At 44.1% G+C, this 18762-nt stretch overlaps 1 protein-coding gene across 1 annotated transcript in view; it reads right to left on the bottom strand.

Moving 5' to 3' along the window:
* The window catches only part of TNNT2 (troponin T2, cardiac type), a 47153-nt gene that overhangs the window by 10928 nt on the left and 17463 nt on the right, over window positions 1-18762 (bottom strand). The window contains exons 4-5 of the mRNA XM_077484451.1: window positions 16512-16589; window positions 8088-8198 (exon numbers count right to left, since the gene is read on the bottom strand). Of these exons, the coding sequence (XP_077340577.1) occupies window positions 8088-8198; window positions 16512-16589 (189 nt within the window). The remainder of the gene's footprint in view (window positions 1-8087; window positions 8199-16511; window positions 16590-18762) is intronic.

The raw sequence follows: 18762 nt of genomic DNA, 5'->3' as shown, positions 1-18762 counted from the left end.
TTCATGTATCCATTCAGACATGGAGCTGTGGTTTAGCCCCACCCCCCACTGTGTGTGTCCCGGACAGTCGAGTTTCTCTTACAGCATCGCTGGATCAAGATGGGCTCAGATAAGTGTTAGGGGGACTGCTGTACACAGAAGGTTCTGCCATTAGAACCACTTTAAAAAAGGCTGCTCCTAGAGGAGTTTAGCATTTTGCCTGTAGAAGCAACGAATATTATCCTATGCTATGTAATGCTAAACAATGGAAATGCTATAAATTGTTATTTGGCTCCCTCTAGTGGTATAAACGTAAAAGACACTGTGTTTATTTTCCATTTCAAGAGCATAAGGAAAGCCTAACAGAAAGTGACTTAATCGTTTTTTTTCTTGCAAAAGGACTCACCTACCCAGAATGCCCACTCATTTACCCATGAACACTGAGTGGCTGAACTGCATGCTGGGTAGGTAATAAAAGGCCCCGCATGGCCATTTTCTTTCCCTTCTTGCTGGTATGCGTGGCCTGCCCAGAGGGATCTGTTGGTGTGCGTCTGAAGAGCACTGCGGCCTGCTTGGTGAGGAGCAATATTTGAAGCCACCAGAGACAGTCTACACTACAGCCTGCTGGAGCAGCGGTGTGGATGGATTGGGGAAGATCCAGAGACATCTCACGGAGCCAGACGGAGGTACCGGGCATTGTGTGGAGCGGTGCAGAGTGACGGAGCTGACTGTGGCAGGACTGGGAACCCAAGGAGCGGAGGCATCCATCTGTCTGGACCTGGTGTGGTGAGAGGGCTGTTGCCCAGAAGTCTAATACTACACCTCACATAATTAGACTAACTTTATAGTGTTGCTGGGACCAGTAGTCCCACGGAACAGCTTAGTTCAATAGAGTTACATGTACATAGGCCTCAAGACTGATTTCATTACCAAGAACTGCCACTGGAAGTTCAATCCCAGGGAAGGAGTTCACAAATACTTTGCTCAAAGTTACTGCTTTCTATTATCCTACACTGCTTTACTGGTCAGAACTCCTGCAGATTATAAGTACTGCAGTATAAATGGCTAGCTGAAGAAAAGAAGACAAGAGACTATATTCCTTACTGTGAGGCCTTACAGTGTTGTTATTAACTACTAGAGATTGTAGGGGGAATATTGAGTAATTATATTGTCTTATCATTCTGTTCAAGTACTGTGTAGCACATTACAGATCTCATAGTGTCTGCGCAGTGTACTGGAAGTGGGAAGGTGCCCAGTGCTGAGGTTGTTGCCTGAGCATTTGTCCCATTTGGAGACATGCCTGCAGGAGTGATACAGGTAGCTCTCATGTGATAGCCATTCACAACTATTTGCTTCAGTATTGTATACCAATCACTGTTCTTGTGTTTGATGTTTGAACCTGTTCTAGTAAACTTATCTTTTGGTTTAATCTGTTGTGAGGCTTATTCATTCTTTAACCACTTGCTTACTGGGCACTTAAACCCCCCTCAGTCCCAGACCAATTTTCAGCTTTCAGCGCTGATGCACTTTGAGTGACAATTACGCGGTCATACAACACTGTACCCAAATGAAATTTTTATCATTTTTTTCCCACAAATAGAGCTTTCTTTTGGTGGTATTTAGTTACAGCTCGGAGTTTTATTTTTTGCTAAACAAACAAAAAAAGATGCAAAAAAAAAAAAAAAAAAATCATGTTTTAATAGTTTGTTATAAAATTTTGCAAACGGGTCATTTTTCTCCTTCATTGAAGTGCGCTGATTAGGCGGCACTGATAGGCTGCATTGGTGGGCACTGATGGGCTGCATTGGTGGGCACTGATGGGCTGCATTGGTGGGCACTGATAGGCTGCACTGGTGGGCACTGATAGGCATAGTTAAGGCGGCACTAATAGGCACAGATAAGGCGGCACCGATGGGCACAGATAAGGCGGCACTGATGGGCAAAGATGGGCACAGATAAGATGGCACGGATGGGTGGCACGGATAAGTGGCACGGATGGGTGGCACGTATGGGCACTGATAGGTACCACAGATAGATGGGACTGATGGGCACTGATAGGTGGCACTGATAGGTGGCTCTGATAGGTGGCACTGCTGGGCACTGATGGGCGGCACTGCTGGGCACTGATGGGCGGCACTGCTGGGCACTGATGGGCGGCACTGGGGTGCAGCACCTTTGAGGAAGATTTTGGGTGGCACTGTGGGTGGCACTGTGGGTGGCACTGTGGGTGGCACTGTGGGCACTGCTGGGTGGCACTGTGGGCACTGCTGGGTGGCACTGTGGGCACTATGGGCACTGCTGGGTGGCACTGACAGGGGGGCACTTACTTTATTTCAGGATGGCACTGCGGGTGGCAGGTGGGCACTGGCAGGGGGCAGGTGTCCGTTTAAATTGCTGGCCGTGATCGGGACTGATGTCCCGAACACGGCCGCCGGCGATCGGCTTTTTTTTTTTCTCCTCGCGCTGTCAGCGCGAGGAGGAATACTAGCCGATTACCGGCTCCGTTTTATCACATGATCAGCTGTCATTGGCTGACAGCTGATCACGTGATAAGGGGTCGGGATCGACCCCTTACACGGATCGGTGATCAGGCGAGTCTCACGGACTCGCCGATCACAGAGCGCGCCGCGCGCGCCCCTCAGGGGGCGCGCAGGCCGCTCGTAACCGGGACTACGTCAATAGACGTAGTCCCGGAAATGTGGGTCCGCGCTGTTGCCGTCATTTTGCAATAGCGCGGATCCCAAGTGGTTAACCACCTTCAGACCGGACCATTTTGCTGGTAAATGACCAGAGGTCTTTTTACACTTTGGCACTGCGCTGCTTTAACTGGTAATTGCGCGGTCATGCAATGTTGTACCCAAACAAAATTTGCGTCCTTTTCTTCCCACAAATAGAGCTTTCTTTTGATGGTATTTGATTGCCTCTGCGATTTTAATTTTTTGCGATATAAACGTAAAAAGACCGCAAATTTTGAAAAAAAATGATATTTTCTACTTTTTGTTATTAGAAAAATCCAATAAACTCAATTTTAGTCATACATTTAGGCTTTTTTTAAAAAAAAAGTCAATAATTGTATATTTATTGGTTTGCGCAAAAGTTGTCACATCTACAAACTAAGGTACGTTTTCTGGAATTTACGCAGCTTTTAGTTTACGACTGCCTATCTCATTTCTTGAGGTGCTAAAATGGCAGGGCAGTACAAAACCCCCCCAAATGACCCCATTTTGGAAAGTAGACACCCTAAGGAAATTGATAAGTGGCATGTTGAGCCCATTGAATATTTTATTTTTTTGCCTCAAGCGATTGAATAATGACAAAAAAATATTTTTTTTTTTTTTTACACAAAGTTGTCACTAAATGATATATTGCTCACACATGCTATGGGCATATGTGAAATGACACCCCAAAATAAATTCTGCTGCTTCTCCTGAGTACGGGGATACCACATATGTGGGACTTTTTGGGAGCCTAGCTGCGTACGCGGCCCCGAAAACCAAGCACCGCCTTCAGGCTTTCTAAGGGCGTAAATTTTTGATTTCACTTCTTACTACCTATTACAGTTTTGAAGGCCATAAAATGCCAAGATGGCACAAAACCCCCACAAATGACCCCATTTTAGAAAGTAGACACCCCAAGCTATTTGCTGAGAGGCATGTTGAGTCCATGGAATATTTTATATTTTGCCACAAGTTGCGGGAATATTACAAACTTTTTTTTTTTTTTTTCACAAAGTTGTCACTAAATGATATATTGCTCACGCATGCCATGGGCATATGTGAAATGACACCCCAAAATAAATTCTGCTGCTTCTCCTGAGTACGGGGATACCACATATGTGGGACTTTTTGGGAGCCTAGCCGCGTACGGGGCCCCGAAAACCAAGCACCGCCTTCAGGCTTTCTAAGGGCGTTACAGTTTTGAAGGCCATAAAATGCCAAGATGGCACAAACCCCCCCCCCAAATGACCCCATTTTGGAAAGTAGACACCCCTAAATTTAGGGGTACACTAGTGAGACTAGGTAATAAATGGCGGGTGCCCTGAAACTATAAAAAAAATAACTAACCAACCAGCGTCACCTGTAACAGTTATATGGTGATCACTGGTGAAAGGGTTAACTAGGGGGCAATCAGGGGGCTTTATGCGGTAGTATATGGGGGTCCCTGGCGCTATAAAAAGCTGCGGCGAACCTAAATACCTACCTGCCTAACAAGCGTCACCTGTGACACTAATACAGTGATCAGAAAAACGATCGCTTATTAGGCTGGGTTCACACTGGAGCGATGTGGGAACGCCACGAATGCGCGGCGGGTTCCCGCATCGCATGCCTCCCGGCGGCAGTTCACACTGCCCTATGCGAACTGCTGGGAGTGTCAGTGAAATGTTAATGACACCCCCAGATCAGTTCGCATATCGCAGTGCGATCTGCAAACTCGGATCGCATGGTGTGAACACCCATGCGATCCGATTCTGCTGCGGACCAAAAAAAGGGTCCCGTGCGAGTTTGCGGCGGGTGCGGCGGGTGCGACACGAATTCAGCCATACTATCTGTATGGCTGAACTCGAATCGCACAGAGATCGGATGTGATTTGCACTGCAGTGCGGTGCGAATCACATCCGTTCTCATAAACCGCTGCAATGTGAACCCAGCCTTAGTGACACTGGCGACGGGGGGTGATCACGGGGTTAAACCTTTATTGGGGGGGTTAGGGGGGTACCTTAGAACTAAAGGGGGCTAACCCTAACTGCCCTAACAGTTATTACAGTCACAAATGACACCCGCCGGGTGATCAGGGGGTTAAACCTTTATTAGGTAATAAATGGCGGGTGCCCTGAAACTATAAAAAAATAACTAACCAACCAGCGTCACCTGTAACAGTTATATGGTGATCACTGGTGAAAGGGTTAACTAGGGGGCAATCAGGGGGCTTTATGCGGTAGTATATGGGGGTCCCTGGCGCTATAAAAAGCTGCGGCGAACCTAAATACCTACCTGCCTAACAAGCGTCACCTGTGACACTAATACAGCGATCAGAAAAACTATCGCTTATTAGGCTGGGTTCACACTGGAGCGATGCGGGAACGCCATGAATCCGCGGCGGGTTCCCGCATCGCATGCCTCCCGGCGGCAGTTCACACTGCCCTATGCGAACTGCTGGGAGTGTCAGTGAAATGTTAATGACACCCCCATATCAGTTCGCATATCGCAGTGCGATCTGCAAACTCGGATCGCATGGTGTGAACACCCATGCGATCCGATTCTGCTGCGGACCAAAAAAAGGGTCCCGTGCGAGTTTGCGGCGGGTGCGGCGGGTGCGACACGAATTCAGCCATACTATCTGTATGGCTGAACTCGAATCGCACAGAGATCGGATGTGATTTGCACTGCAGTGCGGTGCGAATCACATTCGTTCTCATAAACCGCTGCAATGTGAACCCAGCCTTAGTGACACTGGCGACGGGGGGTGATCACGGGGTTAAACCTTTATTGGGGGGGTTAGGGGGGCACATTAGAACTAAAGGGGGCTAACCCTAACTGCCCTAACAGTTACTACAGTCACAAATGACACCAATGCAAAAAAAAAAAAAAGCAATTGGTGTCACTGTGACTGGGGGGGCAGGGGTAATTGGGGGGTGATCGGGGGTAAAGGGGGGGGTGTGAGTGTGCCTGGCATGTTCTACTGTATGTGGGGTGTGTTGGTGCAACTCACCGAACCTCTCTCCTCGGTGCCGGAACGAAAACTACCGACACGGAGGAGAGAATACATCACTTCCTCTCCTGTGTTTACATTACAGGAGAGGAAGTGATGTCACCGGACATTTTCATTCGCCGGGAGCGATCGAGAGGGGGTGGCCATGAATGAATGGCCGTCCCCTCGTCCGGGATCGCTCCCGAACGAATACCGACCGCCGCAGGCACCGGGCGGGGGCCCGATCGGGCCCCCGACCGGCGGGCAGGCAAGGACGTACATGTAAGCCCTTATGCCTGCCCGTGCCATTCTGCCGACGTACATCGGCGTGCGGCGGTCGGCAAGTGGTTAAACAGGTGTAGCAGTGTATACCCAGGTGACAACACAGGTAAAGTGAATATAATCTGTGAGGCCGCGTATACACGCGGGGACTGTTCGCCCAACTTTGTCCGTCAAACAGTTTCAGCAAACAGTCCGCTCAAAATTAGCATGGACGGACATGGCCACACACGACGAACGAACAGTTTGCTGAAACCGTGCGCGATGACGTGAACGGCACGTACGACGGGACGAAAAATACGACGTCCTATACACTGCATTATAACTTTCGGCATGTAAATCCTTTCTGAGCATGCGCGGAACTTAGTTTGACTAACAAGCCTACACACGAGGGGACTGTTCGCTGAAACAAAGTTTCAGCGGACAGTTTTTCGGAATTTCCGAAAAACCTTGTTCAGCAGACTGTTCGCTGAAACTGTCCGCTGAAAGCCCACACACGGGCGGACTGTCCGCCGAAACACTGTTCAGCGGACAAAGTTGGCCGAACAGTCCCTGCGTGTGTACGCGGCCTGACTATTCAATTGTCTTTTATCATTGAGTTTCACACCAGCACTGTTACACAACTGTGTAAAGTGGTTTGAGCCAAATCATTGGGGGTGGAAATAGAATACAGCCCCAATTAATTATCAGCCGCTCCTTCGGGGGTAAGTGCTACATGTGTATGTACATTAGGTAGTCTAGAGGCATTTTTTTAAGCTCAGCGTTTAGAGGCAGAAACAAAACCTTCTGTTTTGCTTTTTTTTACAGTGTTTTTCTGGCAGAAAAAAAAAAAACGCAAAATGCTCCAAAACGCTAGTACAAAAATGCTCAAAATTTGTGTTTTTTTCTGCCAAGAGCATTGCCATTTTTTTGTACGCTAGTGTGCATGGAGTCGTAATTTCAAGTTTAAAAATAAAATAAAAAGTATACATTTGTAACTGGGAAATTTTAAGTTGTAGCAAGTAGAAGCACTGCTTCTGATACATCCAAATCTCGAACCTCACCTGAATTAATTCAACCACTACCATGTTGCAGGAAACCAACATTAATTTCTGTTACATTTCACCCTTTGGGACTGATTTACTAAAGTAACCCATAAATTTACTAAAGGCAAATAGGATGTTGTGAAGAGAAAGTGATTTGAGTGAGTATGGTGACTGTGTACATACAGTATAGCTGTCCACTAACTATCAAACATAAAGCACTAGCTAATCAGTTAGCATTGCCTCCCGCAATAAATAAAAATAAAAGAAATACATTCTTCCCATGAAATAGTGTGTCTGAGAAATGGAGGAAAGATGTTGTGAAGGAAACTTAGTATTGACCTTTTCCTGGAAAGTTAAAAAGACCCATTAAATGGCGGACGGTGGCCTGGATCCGGACCAAGTCACTGTCTCATCCAGACCACCGAAGTCACTCCATTTAGGAGCCGATTCTTTCTTCTTCAGTCTCCACTGCTGTCAGGAGGCAGCACACTTCTGGATGGATTGTAGGAGTGGGAGCTGCTTGAGTTAACTTTTAAAGTTAACCAGCAGTTGATTAGTTGCTAGGATGCAGGGCGGTCCTAGCAGCCAATCACTGCTGTTGGGGTGATGTGAAAGGGGACTGAGAACACTATTGTGAAGGGGGACTGAGAACACTACTATGGGGAGGAGGCAAGGAAACTGATGTGGGGGTTGATGTGAAGGAGGGCAGAGGACATTACTTTGAGGGGGGGGGGGGTGTTAATGTGAAAGGGGGTTGAGGATACTGCTGTGAAGGGGGGCTCAGCACATTACTGTCAAGAGGGTGGAGGTGGGGTGATACATAGGGGGGCTGAGAACACCACTGTGAAGGGGAAACTGTGATGTGAAGTGGGGAACTATGATGTAAAGGGGGTATTGTGATATGCAGGGAGGACTGGAGAAACTGATGTAAGAACAGGATTGTGATATCGGGGGGGGTGTGGCTGTGATGTAAAGTATCATGCAAACTGCTGATTAAAACATATACATATTATTGCACCTCGTTCATGCTCTGGTACATTTCCTTTAATAAAACAAGCCCATTATGGGCAAAAATATAAAGCTGCCCCTAATCATAGAAAATGTATATTTAAATACTTTTTGCATGTAGCCTCCAAAGTGGAGCATATTGGAAAACGCTTTCTTTTTCTTGACATCATCTTCTGCTCTTTTCCGATTTTCCTCTTCTTCCTTCCGAGCACGTTCTTCCTGAAAAATTTTATTGTTAACATTTTTTTAAATGATATCTTTAATAGGGTTATATCAATAAGCTTGGTCTGTCAAAATCAATATTAGTTTCCAAATGAAGTATCATATGAGCTATTAAATGTTTTCCTTAATTTTTTCATTCCTCACTTTTCATTAAATTCGGGAAAGGTTAGATCCTTTGAAAGTTTTTTTTTACTGCTGTCTGAGTCATCATTTCCCAGCAATAGCCATTCTCTATAATGTATATCCTTTTCTGGTTTTACAGAGGCAAAAAGTAAGTGTAAATCTTACCACTGTAACAATGTGTAAAGGACGGGGGAAAAAAAACTGACAGGTCTTCCTCACTCTATACAAAAAAAGTTGAAATTTTAGAATCTTTTTTGAGAAATTTGGGAATTTGAGAAAGTTGAGATTCCATATTATCATTTTTTCATCCAAGTGCTATTTTTTTTTCAGGTAGTATTTTAACAAAAAAAACTTTAAAAACAAAGTTTACATTTCATAGATAGTTAGCATGTCAAATAGCCAAAGAACAATTCTTTTTGCCCAATTCCCACCAAACAAATTTACATGCAGATGTGGTGACTGAATAACTATGCATTTTTTTTTTATAAATAGACCCCATGTTATACTGTAAATAGCCTTGTGGACTAGTCCTGCAAGGAATTTATTCCTAAGTTAATGGGCTCTAGCTTAAGCTTTACAATCAGGCAGGTGGGCCACAAGGTAAACAGATGGGTTCAGTCAGTGCAAAACCACAATAACAATCCTATTGTTAACAGCTGTACACTCAAGGCCAATATATAGCAATCCTTGAATAAACACATACAATAGAAAGTAGTGCAGCGCTAAAAAAAACTAAAACAAAAACAAAACACTAAACATATATTGGGGTAATGTCTGATACATCAAAGACATAGAAACAGTCCCAGTTCATACAGTATGAGAGCCAAGGATGACGTAAAAGATGATACCAACATGTAAGAATGATCTCTTTTGGTGCCCCTGTGGGCGGGACTTCCTCAGCGAAAGAATTCACTGAGGAAGTCCCGCTCACAGGGATGATACGCATGCTAGAGGAGTCCGTGACGTCATTGCTGCCACCTTCCTAGTCTTAATGAGACGTTTTGACGCACGTTATGCATTCTAGCACTGGGGATACAGTGCTGTGTTTTTGAGTAACATTTTTTACCTTAAATAAAAAGATGCTTTTAGTTAAACAGAGAGAGCTATATATGTCTTATTGATTTTACATGACTACTACATTCCCATCAACTCTGTATGAGAGTGTCATCCTGCTGCTGCACTAATGAGGCTGGATTTTGATCCTTGGACTGTTTAGAGGCAAATTTTCACCTTGTGATTACCCTTGTGGGGAATGCCTGAATGACCTACTGGTTAATTCAGAGGTCCACAGCATGAGGTGAGCGGCTATTATATTAATGGTGGTGAAAGCACTAATAAGGATGCACATTAATTTCAACATTTTCCAAGCACCCTGTTCACTACTGAGGAGATCGTTCTTACCTGTTGGTGTCATCTTTTACGTCATCCTTGACTCTCATACTATATGAACTGGGACTGTTTATATGTCTTTGATGTATCAGATATTATCCCAATATATTTTTAGTGTTATTTTTATTTTTTTAGCGCTGCACTAGTTTATATTTTATAAGGAGGCGACAAGAGTTTCCTTTAAGCCAGAATCAGAAAAAAAAGGATGGTTGGTTAGCAGCAGGACAATTTTAAAAGCACAGCTAGGTCTGAATTTACTGCAGACAGATTGCACAGGTTGGGACTTTACTACAAAAATTAAGATACTGCAGAGGATACAGCAGTGTAAAATTAGTCAGTAACAGTGCAATCAGGAAAATAGACCAAAATATTTTAGAGACAAAGAGGTGAGGTAGATGTTTGACTGCAGGAATTAGGAGACAACAGATAATACACTAGTGAAAAACTGGAAAGCAGCAGAACAGTTTTAATTAGGAATAGTAGGCCTAACTGGTGCATGCCTAACTTTTATTTTATCTTTGGGGATAAGGGGCTGTGGGGAATTTAAGTATTTCAATGTGAGGTGGCTTGTGCACTCTGTTTTTATGCAGAGGGGTGCTGAGGGGTGCCACATTAACTTAAAATAAAATCTCAAAATACCACCCCTGTTTAACCTAAAAAAGGTTCAATCAACATAAAATAAAAACCAATATAGACCTAAATTAAATAAAAACCCAAATACCAACCCTGAAACAAAAGGTAAGCCTCGCCTTATCTTTCCCTAGGCGGTTTGTCAGCTTTCATTATGGTTTCCCTACAAAATCTTCCAATTCACTGACAGTGCATTATGATGATTTACTGTATCACCCTCCTAGCATCTTTAGTTTAAAGGTAAATTTAGTTTTTGGCTCCTTCTGTAATCAAAAGACCAATGATTGTTTGTCTTGGTCCATTCAGTTTCACAGGCTTTCAGACCTTAGGGTGGGAGGTTCAAATAACCAGCCTGAATATTTATCATGCTTTATCAGGAAGCTAGAAGGTGGCAGCTGTCCTGGGGACTTGTGATTAAAGACCCTAAAATTATGCTGTTATTGTGCAGTGTTCTGGAAATTGCATTGACTACCAGTAGTTGTGCATAGAAGCAAAGTAACAAGATGCCCTCACTCAACCCTATGTACTGTAGTACCCTATACCTTACCAGTCCTTATAAGGACCTTTGTGGACCAAGTAGGTTGTGTGTGAGTGATTAGCAGACTGTACGTCAGTCCCTATACCGATGAAGGACTGCTGCAGTATAGGGCAGCGATCAGCAGTAGTGCACCTCAAACCTATGTATTGTGGACCGATACCAGTCCTTATAGAATGGCAGACTGTACCTCACTCAACCCTATGTACTGTAGTACCCTATACCTTACCAGTCCTTATAAGGACCTTTGTGGAACAAGTAGGTTGTGAATGATTAGCAGACTGTACCTCAGTCTTTATACTGATAAAGGACTACTGCAGCAGAAGGGCAGCAGTCAACAGTAGTGCACCTCAACCCTATATATTGTGGACCTATACCAGTCCTTAAGGAATAGCAGACTGTACCTCACTCAACCCTATGTACTGTAGTACCCTATACCTTACCAGTCCTTATAAGGACCTTTGTGGAACAAGTAGGTTGTGAATGATTTACCTCTGTCCCTATACTGATAAAGGACTACTGCAGCAGAAGGGCAGCAGTCAAGTATAATATTCTTTCTATATTTGGAAGAAAGAATATTATACGTGTACAAGCCTATTACGATACCAGTCCTGAAAAGAACCTTTGTGGACCTAATAGTAACAGCTACTGATTAAACTGACTGTCCCTCACTGCCTCACACACAGCTTCCTGCCTGTCCCTATTTAAACTGACAAAACACAGGCTGCTGGAACAATAACTTGAATAGCACTTTTGTGGACCTAATAGTAACAGCTAATGATTAAACTGACTGTCCCTGCAGCACACAGCGTCCTGTCCCTCTCTCTACACTGACAAAAGACAGGCTGCTGCAACAATCAGTAGCACAGCAGTGCCTCAAACCTATATCCTGAACTACACCTAACACCTATGCCAGTCCTGAAAAGAACTTTTGTGGACCAAATAGCTAGCGATCAGTAGCACAGCAGTGCCTCAAACCTATATCCTGAACTACACCTAAAACCTATACCAGTCCTGAAAAGAACTTTTGTGGACCAAATAGCTAGCGATTTGGGTCAGTGCAGTCTCTCCCTGCTCCACACACCAACCTCTCCCTATAGTGACAGAAGAAAGAATGTAAAATGGCAGCCGAATCGGGTCTATTTATAAGTTAGGGGGAATGTCCAAGTGTCCATGTGCTGTAATGTCTCAATTGGCTGTCCTGTACCCCATGATGGATGTGTCATCATAGGTCAAAGTTCTTTTACACAGTAAACACGGAAGTCCGCCGGGCAAACGACGGCAATAGTCCGCCGATCGGGCGCACGGCGAACAGCCTAAATTCGCCGCGAAGCGACCGCCGGGCGAACCGTTCGGCCATCCCTAAAGAGGAGCTCCAGGCTCCTTCAGAAAAAAAATCTAAGTCAGCAGCTACAAATACTGTAGCTACTGATTTTTAATGTAAGGACACTTACCTGTCCAGGCATCCCGATATGTCCTCACCAAAGCTGATTCTTTAGTCGGCTTTGGGTGCAGGCCCCGTCATCTCTAGTAAGGGAAACAGGAAGCGAAAGCATTGTGGCTTCACAGCCTATTTCCTACTGCACGTGTGCGAGTCACGCTGTGCCTTGTGAATGGTCCTGCAGGGTAAGGAGGGGGGGGCCGAACTTCTGGCTCTGTTCGCTGTGACGATCAGAGCTGGAAGAGGGAGTGGAAAGCTATCAACACTAGGTACCCATCCCCCTGCCCCCCAAAAAAAGTGCCAAATGTGGCAGTGGAGGTGGGAAGGATGCAAACAAGCAGAGCTTCCCCTGTTGGGTGGAGCTCCACTTTAAAAAGATATCCCCTAGACCAGTGATGGAGAATCTTGGCACCCCAGATGTTCTGGAACTACATCTCCCATGATGCTCGATTACACTGCAGAGTGCATGAGCATCTTGGGAAAACTAGTTCCAAAACATCTGGGGTGCCAAGGTTCGCCATCAATGCCCAAGACTGTGTTATTGGAACAGGTGATGGGCAGCCTCTGTACTTTTTTATTGATTATTCACCTGTTTTCTATTACATTGTATCCACTGTTTCAATAAATGTTGTATTTTTATGATATTGACATTTCTGTTTATGGTCTGTTCAAAATCCCACACTTTGAGGAACCTTTCTTTATCTGTACTTTTAGGGGGAAAAAACAGATGTTACCAGCAGCCCCTTTGGGGGTAGCGCTACAGTAACAACTAACAATTATCCTGCTAAGACAGCAAATCTCCAATCTGCAGGATTCACCTCTTTACCATGGTAGAGGCGACAAAAAATCATCCCTGGTGTCAATTTCTCTTAATATAAATGCTGCCTTCAATGGTTAAATTGAGCAAAATGTACCGTATTTATTGGCGTATAACATGCACTTTTTCCCCTTAAAATCAGGGGAAAATCGTGGGCACGTGTTACACACTGATGTGGAGCGCCGTCGACATTGACCGAGCCGAGCTGAGTGTACTGTGTACTCAGCTCCGTTCGCAGTCACGCCCAGTCCTGCCTCCTAGCTTTTACATCTCGCCATTGGACCGGTGTTGTGTCCATAATAGGAGCAGGGCCAAGGGGCGGGACAGGGGCATTACTGCGAGCGGAGCCTTGTAGCCGAGTACACTCGGCTCTGCTCGGTCTGTGTCGGCAATGAGAGGAGCCGAAGATCTCTGCGGCAGGGGCGTAAATTTAAAACCAAAACATGCTGCAATTTTGGGGAAGGCTGCAGATGGACACTGGAAAGCTGCAGATAGACATTGGGGAAGGCTGCAGATGGACATTAGGGAAGGTTGCAGATGGACACTGGGTAAGGCTGCAGGTGGACAGTGTGCAAGGCTGCAGGTGGACAGTGTGCAAGGCTGTATTGATGGGCATTTAAAATGTAAGTTTTTTTCCTTAAACTTCCCTCCTAAAAGTTTTTTTCTTAAACTTCTCTCCTAAACTTGGGGTGCGTGTTGTACACCGGCGCGTGTTATATGCCGATAAATACGGTAATTGAAGTTTGGCAATGCAATATTGCTTTTTTTAGTCAATCTCAATACACTAGCCTCCTAGGAGTGGTAATTTTATTGGGTAGAATGAACAGCACCTCCACCTTCCTTAAAACCGTTAAAGTGGATGTAAACCTGAGTCATAAAATTTGACCTGGGCAGATACAATGCTGTGAAAATGTATTTGCCCCCTTTCTGATTTTTAATTTTGTTGCATATTTGTTCCACTTAAATGACTCAGATCATCAAACAATTTTTATTACACAAAGATAACCCGAGCAAATACAAAATTCAGTTTTTAAATTATGGTTTCCTAACTGGTTGTGCCACCCTTGGCGACAACAACTGCAATCAAGCATTTGCGATAACTGGCAATGAGTCTTTCACATTGCTGTGGGGTAGTTTTGGCCCACCCTTCTTTGCAATATTGTTTTAATTCAGCCCCATTGGAGGGTTTTCCAGCATGAACGACCTGTGTAAGGTCACGATAGAACATCTCAATTGGATTTAAGTCTTGGCTTTGACTAGGCCACTCCAAAACCTAAATTTTGCTTTGTTCGAACCATTTGGAGGTGGACTTGCTGTTGTGTTTCGGATCATTGTCCTACTGCATAACCCAAGTGCACTTGAGCTTGAGTAGGCAAACTGATGGCTGGACATTCTCCTTTAGGATTTTCTGGTAGAGCTCAGAATTCATGGTTCCATCAATTATGGTAAGCCGTCCAGGTCCTGAAGCTGCAAAGCTGCCCCAGATCATCACGGTACCGCCATATTTGACTGTTGGTTTGATGCTCTTGCTATGAAATGCTGTATTTGTTTTATGCCAGATTTAATGTGACGCACGCCTTCCAAGAAGTGAAATTTTTGTCTCATAAGTCCACAGAATATTTGCCTAAAAGTCTTGGGGATAATCAACATGTTTTTTGGTAAATGTGAGATGAGACTTTGTGTTCTTTTTGTTTAGCAGTGGCTTTGGAATTCTCCCATGGATGCAATTTTTGCCCAGTCTCTTTCCTATTGATGAATCATGAACACTGATCTTACCTGGGGCAAGTGAGGCCTGCAGTTCTTTAGATGTTGTACTGGGTTCTTTTATGACCTCCTGGATGAGTCATCGTCATGCTCTTGGAGTAATTTTTGTAGGCTGACCACTCCTGGGAAGATTCACCACTGTTCCAAGTTATCTCTATTTGTAGATATTGGCTCTTCCCCTGATTCACTGGAGTTCCAAAGCCTTAGAAATGTATTTGAAAGCCTTCCTAGACCGATATATGTACACTATGTTTCTAATCTGTTCTTGATTTTTTTTTTTTTTTTACATTGTGGCATGTGTGGCATTTTGTGATCTGTTAGCATGCTTCACTTTGTCAGACAGCTCTATTTATGTGATTTCTTGATTCAACAGGTCTGGCAGTAATGAGGCCTGGGTGTGGCAAGTGAAATTTAACTCGGCTTTCCAAAAAATTGTGTTAAATTTTTTCCTTTAATAAATTAAATAATAGTTTAAAAACTGCATCTTGGATTTACCTGGGTTATCTTTGTGTAATATTAAAATTTGTTTGATGATCTGAATAATTTAAATGTTGGAAATATGCAAAAAAATAAAAAATCAGGAAGGGGCAAATCCTTTTTCACAGCACTGTAAATCTGTAGTGTTTACTTATCTCTCTCCAAAGCCCTGAGTCCTGTATCTTTACGCTGCTTCATTCCTCTGTTATCAGCATGATAGAATATCACAAGTTCTCCAACATGGGACATAAAAGCAGCTGAAAAATTGTGTTGGAGAGGTTGCTATAAATAGATTAGCAGAGAGCTGATCTATTCACAGCACAGCTCTGCAAGTATCTTCGTTCCTCTGCCTTTGTGGAGTGGGGGGGTGTGTCTTTCCTCCAATCAGCTGTCATACAGTGTAAGCCAATAATACCCTCCCACTGCTCAAAGAGGAAGTAAAAATTCTAACACAATGTTTAGTTTCTAAAGAATATAGCAAGCTGAAGACAGCAGATATACATGTAAAATGTATGTAGGGAGATTTGTTTCATCTCTATGTATCATCTGAGGCTGTTCAATCACTGGGTACATGTGAGGGTTTATATACACTTTAAAACGGAACTATAGTAATTTTTTCATCTTTCCATCTATTATAGCCTCTGCCCTTGTTGTTTTAACTTTGGATAGTTAAACGTTTATTTTCTGCCAGTAAATACCTTATACAGCCCACGTCCTGTTTCTTGTCTGATAAAAAGCTTAGTCTTATGACATCATGCATAGCTCTCACTCTCGTGAGAGTTTGCCAGGAAAGGGGGGGGGAGGGTGAGTTATAAGAGGGCCAATGAGAACGGCAGAGCTGGAGGTGAGCCTCTATTTGTCTGTGTAAATCTAGGAAGTGAACAAGCAGAAGCTTCAGCTGCCCACAGTTAAAATGGTTTCAGCCAGACTCAGTGGAGGGAGATTTCTGCAGCATATTTGGTAAGTACAGAATGACAGTATAAATAAAATAATATGCAAAGTGGTTGGAGGGAAGCTTCAGAATGGCAAAGATGTTTTTATTACAAATTATGTGAGCAGACTGCAGTTCCTCTTTAAGTAAACTCTATGGTTCAACAGTGAAATGATCAACTCAGCTATTTTTGGCATACTTACAGCTACTCTGGCCTGCCTTTCTTTCTCTCTCTCTGTTCGAATCCTTAACTGTTCTGCTCGTTCTGCTCTTCTTTTTTCCTAAAATGTAAAGAGCAAAAGTAAAAATATATACAGTACATATAGAATCAATCTACAAATATTATTATATAGATTATTACTTAAAATAATTAAAATATATGTAGCTCCTGACTGGTGATAATTGTGAGGTGCTATAAGTACAGCAAAAATATTTTTCAGGTGTAAATAAAATGACAATACATGACATCAAATACGAGTTCATGAGAAACATAGGCTTTCAACAGTTAGGACCAGCTCACATCAGGGGGCTTGTAAAGATTAATTTACCCATTTCCCGACCGGCGCACCCCGATGTACATCGGCAGAATGGCACGGGCAGGCAAATGGGCGTACCTGTATGTCCCTTTAAATTTGCCGCCCTGCAATCGCAAGCGGCGGCGCGTTTGCGTGGTGGTCGGGACCCCCGTGAGTCCGGTCACGGGTCCCGCGGACTCGATTGCCGCAGGCACATCCGCGATCGTTTCATGGGGCGGCTGAACTAGGGGATGCCATGGTAAACAGCATCTCCCAGTTCTGCCTAGCAACAAGTGACGCTGATCTCTGCTCCATGTAATTGGAGCAGAGATCAGTGTTCACTAAAAGAAAGCCCAGCCCCCAACAGTTAGTAACCCGCCCCTAGGAACACTTAACCCCTACACTGCCACCCACTTGTTAACCCCTTCACTGCCAGTGTCATTTACACAGGAATCACTGCATTTGTATAGCAGTGATTGCTGTATAAATGACAATGGTCCCAAAAATGTGTCAAAAATGTCCAATGTGTCCGCCATAATGTCGCAGTCACAATAAAAATCGCTGATCGCCGCCATTACTAGTAAAAAAAATGATTAATAAAAATGCCATAAAACTATCCCCTATTTTGTAAACGCTATAACTTTTGCGCAAACCAATCAATAATCGCTTATTGTGATTTTTTCACAATAAGAATACGTATCGGCCTAAACTGAGGGAAAAAAATGTTTTTTTATATATTTTTGGGGGATATTTATTATAACAAAAAGTAAAAAATGATGCGTTTTTTTCAAAATTGTCGCTCTATTTTTGTTTATAGCACAAAAAATAAAAACTGCAGAGGTGATCAAATACCACCAAAAGAAAGCTCTATTTGTGGGAAAAAAAGGACGTCAATTTTGTTTGGGAGCCACGTCGCACGACCGCGCAATTGTCAGTTAAAGCGACGCAGTGCCGAATCGCAAAAAGTGGTCTGGTCTTAAGCCAGCAAAATGGTCCGGGGCTGAAGTGGTTAATGCACACATATTATCCACTTCAGCCACAGAAGATTTTACATCCTTCCTGACCAGAGCACTTTTTACAATTTGGCACTGCATCACTTTAACTGGTAATTGTGCGGTCGTGCGTCTCTGTACCCAAACTAAAAAGAGCAACAATTTTGAAAAAAAAACAATATTCTTAATTTTTTACTATAATAAATATCCCCAAAAATGTTTTTAACCACTTAAGGACCGCCGTATTGCCAATGTACGTCATTACAATGGCACCAGCAGGCACAAGCACGTACATGTACGTGCCTGCCTTCCAGCGGGTGGGGGGTCTGATCGGACCCCCTCCCGCTGGATACGGCGGTCCGGTTCGCTGCAGGAGCGATCCGTGATGAGGGAATGGCCGTTGGTTTCTGGCCATCCCCTATCGATCGCTCCTGGCCAATGAGAAGCTTCCTCCCACTGTGTATTGTATACACAGGAAGGAGGAAGTGATGTCATTCTCCTCGGGCGGTCTTTTTGACCGGACTACGAGGAGAAGACAGAAAGTAAGTGTGCACACAAACCCCCCCCCCCCCCCGATTGCCCCCCGATCCCCCCCCCCCAGTCACAGTGTCACTGATTGCAGTGATCATTTATTTACTGATCACTGCATTCAGTGTCAGTTGTAAAAGTAAAAACTGCCAGGGCAGTTAGTGTTAGGTCCAGGGTAGCCCCTATCACCCCCCAATAAAGGTTGCTAGGTAGCTAGTTATTTTTTTAGGTTCACCGCCAGGTTTTTTATAGCGCTAGGTACCCCGATATACTACCCAATAATGGTTTTAACCCCCTGATTGCCCCTAGTTAACCCTTTCACCCCCTTTTGCCAGTGTCACTAAGCGATCATTTTTCTGATCGCTGCATTAGTGTCGCTAGTGTCGCTAGGTAGCTAGTTTTTTTTTTAGGTTCACCGC

The sequence above is a fragment of the Lithobates pipiens genome, unplaced genomic scaffold, assembly GCF_037356315.1.
Source record: "Lithobates pipiens isolate NorthernLeopardFrog02 unplaced genomic scaffold, aLitPip1_a1.2 Scaffold_16, whole genome shotgun sequence".
NCBI classification, from domain to species: domain Eukaryota; kingdom Metazoa; phylum Chordata; class Amphibia; order Anura; family Ranidae; genus Lithobates; species Lithobates pipiens.
This window is presented reverse-complemented; position numbering and strand designations above follow the sequence as displayed.